Source organism: Pyrgilauda ruficollis, unplaced genomic scaffold (genome assembly GCF_017590135.1).
Source record: "Pyrgilauda ruficollis isolate IOZ18807 unplaced genomic scaffold, ASM1759013v1 scaffold1, whole genome shotgun sequence".
In the NCBI taxonomy this organism is placed as follows: Eukaryota; Metazoa; Chordata; class Aves; order Passeriformes; family Passeridae; genus Pyrgilauda; species Pyrgilauda ruficollis.
Genome location: NW_024508100.1, coordinates 6612277 through 6624465, shown reverse-complemented (window position 1 = coordinate 6624465; position 12189 = coordinate 6612277). Strand labels below are relative to the sequence as shown.

Below are 12189 nucleotides of genomic sequence, written 5' to 3'. Positions count from 1 at the left end.
AGCCAGTCAGTTGAAGTGTGCTGAACAGCAGTGGCTTTCTGGCTGGGTGTGTGCATGCCCAGATGAACTGCAGCTAGCCAGCAGTACCACGAGCCTGGCAGTCTTTAACATTCCTGACAGGTGCTGAGTTACAGAAATGGCCTTTCTGGAAGGTTCTTTGTTGGGGCATCCATACAGTTTATGCTCAAAGCAGGTAGACTGAGGGTGACCCAACAGGATTTTCTGTGTGTGGTTTTAAACTGTTTAATTCAGGAATGGAACATTGGGCTTAGCCTGTGGCAGGATAGCTCCAACACATGTTGCTGAAAATTATCTGAATTTTAAAATTTCTAATTCTAGGATGTACAGGGATAAAGAAAGTTGGTTCACCAAGTTCAGGATTCAGCCTCCATTTCTGCATAAATGGAAGGAAAGAAAGTATAATCTCTTGTATTTTTAGGTATTTTCTTTTTTTTTTTTTTTTTTTTCATGTACCAAGTATGCATTCTTGTATCTCTTAAAATAATAAATTCCAGATGAGTTTTTTGTGACTTAAGAGGGATTATACTTGTTTGGAAAGGCATAGTCTGAGACTTTTTTCCTTAATAGTTGGAGCCAATAGATGCTCCCAATAGTGAAGTTACTTTCTTTTTTTTCTTAACTGCAAGCACCAGAAAAAGCTGCAGGTAGGACACTGACGATACAATAAATAGTTGACCTGGTAGAACGTGCTTGGGCTGTAGCCAGGAATCTCATCCACAGATACACTTTCCTTTGGGAAATGGTTCTTTCTCTTAGCTTTGTAAGTCTTGTAGTAACCTATTTTTCTTTTTTTTAAGCCAAACTTTTATTTTTATAAATAATCAAATTCCAAAAAAGTGATCTGGTAGATTGTGACTCTTTTGAGAATAGGAGTGAATAATACTTGTGAATTATGGATTGTTTCTACTTTTGCTTACATCAATATACATTCAGGAATATGTGTTGTGAGTTTATTAGGTTCGGCTAACCCTGAGTGAGACTGGTATTATATCTCAGTTCTGTAAAACACTGCATTATTTCCATATAATAACATCAGTCTGCAATTCTGTTTACTCACAATCTCCAGCATACAAAGAGTGAGGTATAAATGTATCATTGGCATATTTAATTATCTGAATAATCAAAGTGAACACCTACAGTTGCTGTTTGCTGTAGATTTCACTGCAGAGCAGTGCCAGTTAAATAACAGCTTGCCCCAAACTGTTGGAGTCTGGAGTTGACCCCACATTAAAGAAAGCCTCCAGCTGTGCAGGGGACCAGCCTGTTCTGCCTCTCTGGGGTTGCCATGGGCATTGGCTCTAAGAGCCACTGATATGGACTGGCAGCAAGAGGAAGAAACCTGTAAAAGATCCAAACATAAACCATAGCATTGAGCTTGATACGCTGGTTGTGGACTAGTGCTTTACATTATTTGACCAGTGCATTTGCCACATTTTGAGCAGATGGAAAATAGTTCTCACTGACTCTTTTCATAGGATGAAGATGTTTTATGGATAAAATTTGCTTGTGTGTTTTGTTGGCTGTTGCTAATGTAGATGAGTGACTTACTGAGCACAGAGCTGGTTCATGAAGTGGAAAAAGTGATTCTTCAAGAAATGAAAAGTGATAGCTATGAAAGTTGCATTGCTGATTTTGTAAGGAAGGCCAGAGCTCTTTTTTCCCCTGGTTTTTTTTTTCATCTGGGTAATCAAAGTTAATCACCATTGTTTAACACTTTGGATTAAAAAAATTGTGTCTGTAGAGTTGCCTCCTAAATTTAAACTAGCAACCAGGTTGGTTTTCCTAATCAGAAAGTCATAAAGATTGCTTGAAGAATGTCATGTTGTGGTAGTATTTATGTGACAATTCCAACTCCACTGCTTATGTGAAATGGGCAATCTTTCACAGTCACCAGGTTTACAGAAAACTTCAAGTGCTGAAATCACTCTTCCCAGAAAGAGAAATGAAAAAGCCAGGCTAACAAGCAAAACTCTTAAGAGTTAAAAATGAGGTGAAATGCTGTTCAGATTTTTAGAAGCCTCACTTTTATTTTTCCCAAAATCATGCTGCCCATTTCTATTTCTTACATCAGTTTACATATTTAAATCTATTTCTTCTCATTTTCTTTTAGGTGATCCTGATCCTTACGAAGTATTATCATACTGACATGGGGAAAGTTCTGGAGAGCTCTTTGTGGAGGTAAGTCCTCTGCTTTTTCTATAGCCTTCCCTCCTGCTGTTCTTGGAATAGATCCATCCCTTCCTTTTCCATACTGCTGCTGGGTTGTGTTGGTAGCTGACTGATGCTACTGTAGTAAGATTATCCAGATTATCAGCTCCTACTCCTTCTCTTCCTTGAATGCATTTCCTGTTGTTGAATTAGAGTTTGTAATGAATTTTAACAGTAGAAACAAAGAATCATGGAGAATATAAGGTAAATTCTTGATGCTACTTTGCAAGTTGCCGTGTTTTTCGTTTTCCTAGAAATTCTGTATCAAACTTACTAAAAAAGTTTGAAATGCCTACTGTGTTGGGATGTGTCCTTTGGGAATTCTTGCTGCTGGAGTAGTGTACTGAGGTTAGTAAATAATCCTGCTTTGAAAGTAGTTAGGATTGTCTGGATGAAGTATACCAGCAATGTAGGTTATATTGTGTTTTATGACAACTGGGAATAAATAGTAATCCAAATAAATTTCTAAACTGATTCTTATTCCCATAATACTTGTGAATTAAGATACCAATATGCTTGTTGCCTGTGTGTGCACAGATTGCATGAAATTTTCCACAACAAATTTTTGCTAGACCATCATGTACATTTGAAAAGTACAAGTATTTCACTATTATCAACAACTGTGATACTGCACCAGTATTTGCTCTGCTTGTTTTGCTGGTTATCTCTAGCAGTAGAAATAAATGACAGCAGAGTTAAATTCAAATGTAGCTCATAAGATTTGGGTCTAGAAACAAATATTTTTTCTAAAATCTCGTGGCTTAGGTACTTACAAACTTCATGCTGTCCCAAGAGCTTTTATGGGGCTTTCAGCTGAGTGTAAGAACCTTTACAGAGACAATCCAAGAAAAGGACTGGGTAAGGGAATAGGGAGTGGGAAAAGTCTGTTTCCACGATATGCTGCAAAACAGGCTTGTTACTTATTTTGAAAGAGGTGGCGGTTTTTGAACTGTGTGGGTTTTTTCAGTGACAGTGCTTCTGCAATAACTTGTCATACCAGTGTCTGAATAGTGCTCAGTCTGGCCAGGGCCAGTGGTCCACGCAGAATAAGGGTATTTCTAGAAATTTCTATTCATAAGAAGGAGGTATTCAGGAAAGAGAGTAAGATAAATGGAGACTGCTTAGCATTGCCTCGAGATTGTCCTTTTTAGGGTTATGACAGTTTATTTGTAACTATCCTTTAAACTTACAAGACACAAAATTTATTGCACATTTGTTTCTGTTTTAATTTTTGTCCAACATCTTGTGCAAATAAGACAACCAAATGACAGTTTGGATACTCCCAACTGCGTAAGCACACACTGCTTTTCTGTAATTTGTCAGTGGCCCATACAACATATGCAATATATTTAAAGTTTTCCAATTCATACTTCAGAGTATCTATCATAGTCTTTCAAGCATTTTCAGTTGGATTCTTCAAAATAAACTCTTTGGTCTTTTAAAATAAACATAAACCAGGCTTCAGATAATGTTTCTTTCTTTGGAGAGCATAAACACTTAGAACAAGGTCATCCAGACCTTGCTGACAGCTGGTGTAAAGAACTGGTGTGAACTGCATTCAAATAAAATCGATACTAGCGTGCATCATCTGGAAATTGTGCCTTTTTACTTACAAGGAACAGATGTACCAGCTGCTTTGGTACTGGCACAGGTCAGGTCCTGCCCCAATGGTTGGGCATAGATGTCCCCAGGGCTCTCAGTGGTGTCCAGGCTTTGGGGATGTGCTTGGTGCCCATGACTCCACTTTAGTGCAGCAGGGATGGGGCCTTGGGGGACTCTGCTTGGGTATGTCTTGTAATTTCACAGGGCACAGCCCCAGGGTCTGGGCATCAGGGTGCCTTGGGCTGTCCACTTTGTCAAGAGAGTCTCTGGGAGCTCAGTCCTTGATGTGATGATGCCAGAACCTGCTGAGCCAGGGATGGGTGTGGAGGCTGGGGCTTGTTGACCAGACAGGCTGGATGGGTTCTGAGTCACCTGGTCTAGTGGAAGGTTCCCTGCCCATGGCAGTAGTGTTGGAACTAGATGGTCTTTCAGGTCCCTTCCAACCCAAACCAAACCATTCCGTGATTGATTTTCTAAAACCAGGGTGGAAAAGTTGAAAGGAAGTGAGTGCTTAAGATGAGCGCTTGGGCCAGGGGTTACTACCTAGATGATCCATGCCTGGATATGTTCTGGGCTCACCTCCTTCCTCCACCTCTGCCCTCTGTGATGTAGAAGAGACACAGTAGTCAAACTGGAAGAGTTACAAAGTGCTTGGATCTAGACAAGTGCAAATCAGACCAGCTATTGCAGAAGTATCAAATAGTGCCCCTCTCTTTTGAGATGTAACTCACTATTTGTACTAAATAACTAAGGAAGCTGAAGTCCCTTTACAGTCAAGGGACTTCTGTGTTTCTCCCTGTGTAAAATGGTTGGAGCTTCACCAGTTTTCACCCACGTTTGCTGGTGGGGCTGGGGTGTATTCACGTTGGCAGCCTGCCCAGAATGAATAGTGTATATATTTTTCACCTTTTTTGTTTAATTCTCTCTTGCATTCTTCTTACTGTTATCAAACAAATATGATGTAAAACAGGTGTGAAAAATAATACAGGGTTTTTTTTTTTTTGTTAGCAAAGAAATGCCATTAATCTATTTCTGTGCCCTAGTGGTAATAGACCCTCTCCAGTTATTTCCTGAATTGGCCCAATGTTTTCGTTTCTATCTTGCCTGGCTAGATAATACCAGAAATCATATTGTCTAAGTCATTATGTGGCTTGGTCACTGAGTGAAAATAAACTAGTTTTATAAACTGATTAATTCTGACTAGGGTAATTTTTTAATGTTAATATCCCAATTTCTCTTTCTGGTCAGTCAATATTAACCTACCTTGGTGTTTATCAGTTATTTTGTTCCTTGAAACTGCGTCTTTCATCTTCTAAAACATATTTCCACTTCATCTCTTTCCTTTTCTCCCATCACTCAAAATAATTTTTTCCCCTTGTTTAGTGGAACAAAGAATGAGAAAAGATGGTCTAGTGATCCTTGTTTGTTCCTAGTGACCTTGGAGCTGCAGTCAGACTTTTAAGAGTGATGCAAATGGTGGTGAAAAGCACCAGTCAGAGGTACACGTCTAGGTGGGGAAACTCTATATGAAGATGTGTGGGTGGATCTTGATGATGCATTTTTTGTACCTCTGCACAACATTGTCAGTTTGTGTAGGTAACTTATGTCTGCACATGTAAGTCAGGTTATAGGCTTGGGAAACCTAAATTTGAATTACCTTAGAATTATTTTGTTGTTGAATAAATAGGGAAAATAGTGCTGTGTAATGAAATTCTTAACAAGGTTTTTACTTGTAACAGCCATGTCTTGTTGCACTGAAGAGGTGACGAAGACATCCTGATGGTAGTATGCTGTTAAAAGATACCAGACTGTGCTTCTTTAGTCAGCTATTTCTGATGCTTTCCTAATTTGCTTATTAAGTAATTGTCAAGGTGTAAATTGTATAATTATTTTACTCAAAATAAGGTAGGGAAATAAATAGAGATAACATTTGTTGCCTCTTGGATATAAACTAAAATAACTTTTTGAGAAGGAACAGAGGTTTGTTTTCAGGTCTACTTTTAGAGTTTCTAAACTGTGGTACATATTGGGAACACAGGTTGGTTGTCATGTTAGAGCTCATTAGCATAAAGAAAAAACTGAGAATTCAAATACTAAAATTATTGCAACAAGTTGTACATACATAGAAGATACTTTACATACTAGAGCTGTTAATGTTAGAGTTCACACACATTTATCTAGCATATTTACAGTATGAAGGAGTTGAAACCAACTGACCATTTAGGTTGAGTGTGTGTTTTCATATGCTTTGTGGACCCATTTGTGCACAAATATGTAGGTGCACATATTTTACAACCTCAGGTAACTGCTTGCATCTGTTGAATGCCTGCAACTTTAGATATAAATATTAAATTTTACAATCAAATAATTTAACTTTGAATTAGTAACCACTATGAAATTAATGATAATACTTATCTGAGTTAATTATTCCTAATAATATTGGAAATATAGATGATTATTATTATTTAATTTTATACATGGAACAACTGAGATGGTAATATTGCTGAAGGTTATGCAATGGTGACTCAGCACTATATGACCATGGAATTACCTTCCAACCCTGTGCTTAGACTGGCTCAGAGTCCTGTTACTGGTAGAAAGCCTTCACTTTCTTAGCTTGATCTAAGCAATGAATAATAGATGCTGCTGATGATTGCTAATAACGTTTTGATTGCATATTATCAAGCTGTAATGATAGAGTAATGCTAAAGTGGCTTGCTGTGTAATTGCCATTGTTCCCAATGGCATCACCATGTTGTTACTGCTTCACCACAGCAAAACAAACGGCATCACTTGATGTTAACTGCACTGTTGGATCCTCTTAGCTTTGCCTGCTGAATGCTAGGTAGCCCTAGATGTTGGTAGCCCTAGATGAATGCTAGGTAGCCCTGTTTTCTGAGATGTTGGGTTGTTTTGCCCCATGTTATCACTAAAGAAATACTAAATGAACAAACAGACTTCCCCACGTCCTTAAATATTTTTGGATATCCCAGCTGAGCTTTCTGGGACTTTTTACTCCAAAAGCAGACTGAGAGGGAAGAAAAGTCGAAGTGCTGTGGGAGGTTGAAAGTCTGGATCAATGGCTGGGCAGGTAGAGGTGAGAACAGTCTGGAGAGCCTCACAGACAGCATCGTGCTTGCCAAATCCCAAGGAGCCAGGAATATCCTGGCTGTGGTGGCACTGCTCTTCCTGTCTGTACCCGCAACAAGCTACCTATTCAAGGACAAGGCTCACTTGTGCAAGCTTGCTGGCCATCAGGAGCGATTGGGGCACAGTGACTGCAGGGGGCTTTGGGCATTTACAGAGTGCAGACCTATACTAAAGCAAAAATCCAGACTACAAAGAGCTGGAGATTCTTTTAAGGTGATTACAGTGAACAGCATATGGCTCAGGAAAGTAAAATTTCCAGATGGCTCACAGAATGTGTGAAAATGAATATGGACATTTGTTTCCAAAATCTTTGGACTTGTAGGTGAAACTCATTTCAGCTGTTTCCTGAAATTAATTTAAAAAGGAAAACAAAAACCCCCAATATACAGTTCAGTGCCCCAGTGAAATTTTTGGTATGAAGTACTGCTTAATAAATGAGCAACTGTATTCTGCAATAACTTGTTCTTCCAGATGGCCTTATATTGTGGCTCTGCTTTGAAAAGTGACTTTGTAAAAACGGCCCCGAGGGATGGAGTTATTGAGTCTGTGATTTTCATATCAAATTTTCTCCTTCCAAATTAAAAAATAAAAAGAAATGGCTTTCTAATTATTAGCCCAATGAACTCAGCTTGGGGTCTAATGTCTAGCTGTGCTTTCTCTAGCTAATGCATCGTCATGAGTAATGCAAGTTCTGCAATCAAAATAGAGTGTCCTCAATTATACCTGTGCAGCTCTTCTGCGCTCATATCCTTATTTACACCTGTTCCACTGAGCAAAGGTTTTGGGCAGCATTGAAGAGGCTTACAAATAGAATTTTCTTTCTCTTACTGAACAACAGATTTTTTATGCTCTCTTTGATCATATTTCCATATTGATGTAATAGTACTACAAAGACTTTCATTGTCTTTGCTGCAACTTTCATTGTCTTGCTAATACTCAACAGTGTATTATGAGTTGAATTGTGCAGGAAAATCTTTATTTTAAATTTATTTTGGAAATTTAAAATGTGCTGTAAAACCATAGTTAAAAAGTGGATGTAGTGGGTTTCAGCAATTCAGCAATGGTTTATTATGGGTATCAGGAGGAAAAATATGTAGAAGGTAAAGGAAATTAAATAAACATACTTTGACAAACCTTGGAATGTGCAAGATATTGAAGAGGCGATTATTGATGTTTTTAATGGGTAGTGGAATTGATTCAGGAGCACAGAGGGTGCTGCTGGTGCCGTGTGTGCTCTAAGGGACACGTGCCCTACCATTGACTTTCTGAGCCCAAGGTGCACAATGGGTTGGCAGTAACCTCCTTGGTACCTTGGTATTCCACTCATCCTGCCATGTTTTGGCTGGAGCTTTTGGCCATTCAACAGAGGAATGAAATTTGACTGTGGATATTTGGGACTGTTCTCTGAGTTGTCACCTGTAGACTCCTCTGAAGGAGATATCTTTTAAAGGCTTTCCAGTGCATGGGATTTAGCTGAAGCAGGTACTTTTTGGTTTGTGTTGCCATATTAGCATTTAAAGATTGTTTTGATGTCTTAGTATGTATGAAGGTCTGAACAGAAAAAAATATATCCTACAAGCAAGTAAAAGCTACCAAATAAGTCTATCCAAATTCCTTTACTGAATATCTCTTGGTCACAGATGAGAGTGCTGGTCACAACTACTTTTCCATGTCTTCAAGAACGTGGAATAATGATGATGATGATTATTTTGAATGTTAACATGTTTCTGCACTAGCTTGTGATCACATTGAGAATATATCTGATATGCAAATTAAGATCCAGCTAGAAAGCTTTGATTTATCTAGTTAGGAAAGGGCTCTTGCAGTACACTTGTGCTTATTGAAGCTGATTGCAGCATGGCTGCTGAACATGTTAAATACATCTTGGAGCATGAGAATTTTGCTGCTTTACAGGTGGATTTCTTTTCCCCCTTAATCCTCCTTCTGGAAAATGAATTAAGTCATTGCAAGATATAACTCATAATGAGTGAGTCAATTTATTGGGAAAGAATAACCATTTATTTTAAATGGCTTAAGAATCCTTTTCTCTTGTTTGAGTAACTTGAGCCTAAGTAATAGAATTTCTGATTCCTTTAACTAGTGCAGCAGACTTTGTGGGAATTATAGCACAGATTCTTGTTTTAAGTAGACTCTGTTTGGCCAAGACTGATGTAACAGAATTGCTCTTTCCTTCCCCAGACCCATGCAGGCTGGTAGCAGTAGGATGCTTAGGAAAGTTGCTTTGCTGGTGTTTCCTCAGTTTTGTCACAGTATTTTATTGAATAAGCCTCCCTACAATAAACGATCCTCTTTCTTGCCAGCCTCAGCAGACAGGTTTAAGGTGAGAAACAGGAAATGCTGTCTTTCTATGCATTAGTCATCCATAGGGCTTGTGATTTTCTTTTGCCCTCCCTTCCTGCATAAAAGAGGGAAGTTTTGCCCATGATGCATGCTTCTATGTGAGCAATCTGAGAACAACAATCTTGGAGTTTTTATTATGGCATTCTTCCTCTAAGTTCATATGAAAACAGTTGAGCTGTCAAGTTTTTTGGTAATTGGAAGGGCTTTGCTGCATTGTCATTCATTAACTCCCATTGTCAGCAGGCTGGCACAGCAGGGAGGTGCAGGGCCCATAACCTGCGGCAGAGGGAAGGACACCATCTCTTCCTCTCTCTCTGTGTCTTTCTCTATATCTATATATATGTATCAATCTTTCCTTTACCACTCTGCAAAATGAAATAAATGAGAAACCACAATCAAAGCTAGTTTCATTGCTCATTGCATTTTCATGATGATAAATGAGGTATAAAACCTGGGATAGGACATTTTGTAAAATCTGAAAAGGGTGAAGTCATGGTGTCAGGGAATTTGTGATAAGGTACATGTGACATTCCACTCAGCAGCTAGGGATGCTGCTGGTTCCACCAGCCTATTCTGTGGCCTTTTTTGAGAATCTGCCATTACTCTCCTTTCCTCACTTCCTCTTTTGTTTCTTGGAAATATAGGTAATTTGGAGAACTGACTGTGGGATGCCCATCAGTGCTGGGGCTGCATTAATACAAATAATAGGAAGGAGCTGTAATGTTTATGGATGTTTAATGTTTGTGTTCTTAAAGTTTTTGGCTTGAGCTTGAGAAGGACAGGAGTCCATCAGAGAGCACGTACACACCATGGGACTCACCTGAAAATACCCATATTTTCCCTATGAGGCAGCTGAATACACAGTGCCTTTTCATAGCTGATCTTTGAAAATACTGTTTTGCAACCCACTGTTGTATCTCTTAGAGTTGAGCACCTTGTGCACTGATGTGGTGTGTGGAATGTGAGTGGCTTCACTTGCTTCTGCAGTACATGCAGTCTGCTCCAGAGCATCCACTGTGAACTGATTTCAAATTAATTTGGTTATTGGGACTGAATGAATGAACAGCTGCATGGTTAATTATGCAGAATGGTATAGAAAAATGTAGTGTTAATGCTTTATACCCTCATTATCTCTGCAGTGTGGAATATATTTTTCAGTGTGAAAAAAACAAAGGCAATATTTCCCACATAACTTATTTATTAAGATCCTGGTATTGCTAGGCAGCTTTCTCTGCTTTAATTTGGTAAGAATCGGGACAATTAAAAACTCAATACAGGCCAATTTCTAAAATGTAATTATAATCTTACATGCTGAAGAATTTGAGGGTATGGGTAGATGACAAAAATGAAATACATTTTACAGTAAGATTTAAGTGTCTTGATTTTTTTTTTTTTGGCTTTCTGTAATACAGAATGTTAGCTGAGGGCTTTTCCTCCTTGTACCTGCAGCCTCTCATTGGAAAGATGACTGATAATATGTCAATTAGTCAATTGAATCTCTATTCCAGCTAATTTTTAAAAAATTATTTGGAGGAGGTTTATGTGTAATTTGAGTTTGTCCCCTCCTACTTCTGCTCCCCCTATTTATCTGTTGGTATATTTATCTTCTATTGCATGTAGAACAGGGATAGAAAGTTACTATGTTTCAACAAATACCTATTCTTGAGCTAACCTTCAAAAAGGATATTTCACTTTCTCACTGATTTTCTCTCCTAGTGGCCTTTTTTGGCTAGCTGTTACCCTCTCTCTCTCTCACAGAACTGGTTTGTTGCTTCTGGGCCTGATTGCTTCAGTCCAGACCAGAGAAGCTGATTTTTAGGCGAGGTGTGAAGTAAGTTTTGGTATTGGCCTAACACATCAGCTCCAAACCTGGCTTTTTGAGGCTGTTCCAGAGTTGATAACCTTCTGATGGCAGGGCTTTCTCCTCACACTTGCTTTGACAGACTGTAGATATTTCAGTGACCTGTGAATACATTTTATCCCAACTTTCTATCATAGGATCTGTAATTGTCATTTGGGGCAATACTTCTTATCACCTGTTTGTTGAAAAGCATCTGTGTGAGTAAAAAATGGTTTGGTTTTTTTTTGTTTTTTTTTTTTTTTCCCCAAATCTGGTATGTACTTTCTTTACCAAATAGATATAATTTTTCTTGAAGTGTGTGCATGCAGCTCAAATTACACTCCTTGATAAAAAGACATCACAGTATCTGTGAAATACAACCACCCCTGGGCAAAAGCTAGGGAAACAAGTAAAGAGACGTGGTAAAACATGCTTGTTTAATATCAAAAAACCCTTAACAATTGGGTTCAAAAACATCTATGTCATTCAGCCTTTTGGTAGTCTGACTTCCAAGCTTTCCTTTCTGGCAGGAAGGGGATATATGCTTCTGCTTTCTGTATGATTTAGAATACTTTTCTGTAATGTTGATCTTTCCTTAGGATTGTTGGCTGTTCTGAAGACTTCAAAGTAAAATTATTTTAAATTTTAGTCTCCTCCAAGAATTTGGAAACTTATCATTGTTTTATCTTAATTCTTACCATATGCTGTCCAGTTCCTAATTTTGCAATGTCTCTTTGGGATAGAATGGAAAAATCAAGTTGTGCTGTTCTGAAATATGCTGACTACAGTTTGAGATTTCTCTCCTTTCACCCTACTCCTATGCAGCTTCTATGCTAAATACTGGTCTCTCAGGTTTCATTCATTTTTAATTTTCTTCAGCCTGACAGGTAGAATTAGGAAAATAATAGTATTTTACTTTTTATCCCCATTTAAAAATACTTGGAAGCAAAATATACACGTGGTGGAGTTTTGTTATATATGATGATTTCAGGTGCATAATACTTAAA

The 12189-nt window shown here is 38.3% G+C and overlaps 1 protein-coding gene across 1 annotated transcript in view; it reads left to right on the top strand.

Moving 5' to 3' along the window:
* Positions 1-2163: 2163 nt before the first annotated feature.
* The window catches only part of SORCS2 (sortilin related VPS10 domain containing receptor 2), a 353545-nt gene continuing 343519 nt past the window's right edge, over positions 2164-12189 (top strand). Inside the window, exon 1 of the mRNA XM_041459356.1 lies at positions 2164-2199. Coding sequence (XP_041315290.1) covers positions 2168-2199 — 32 coding nt within the window. The 5' untranslated portion in view covers positions 2164-2167. The remainder of the gene's footprint in view (positions 2200-12189) is intronic.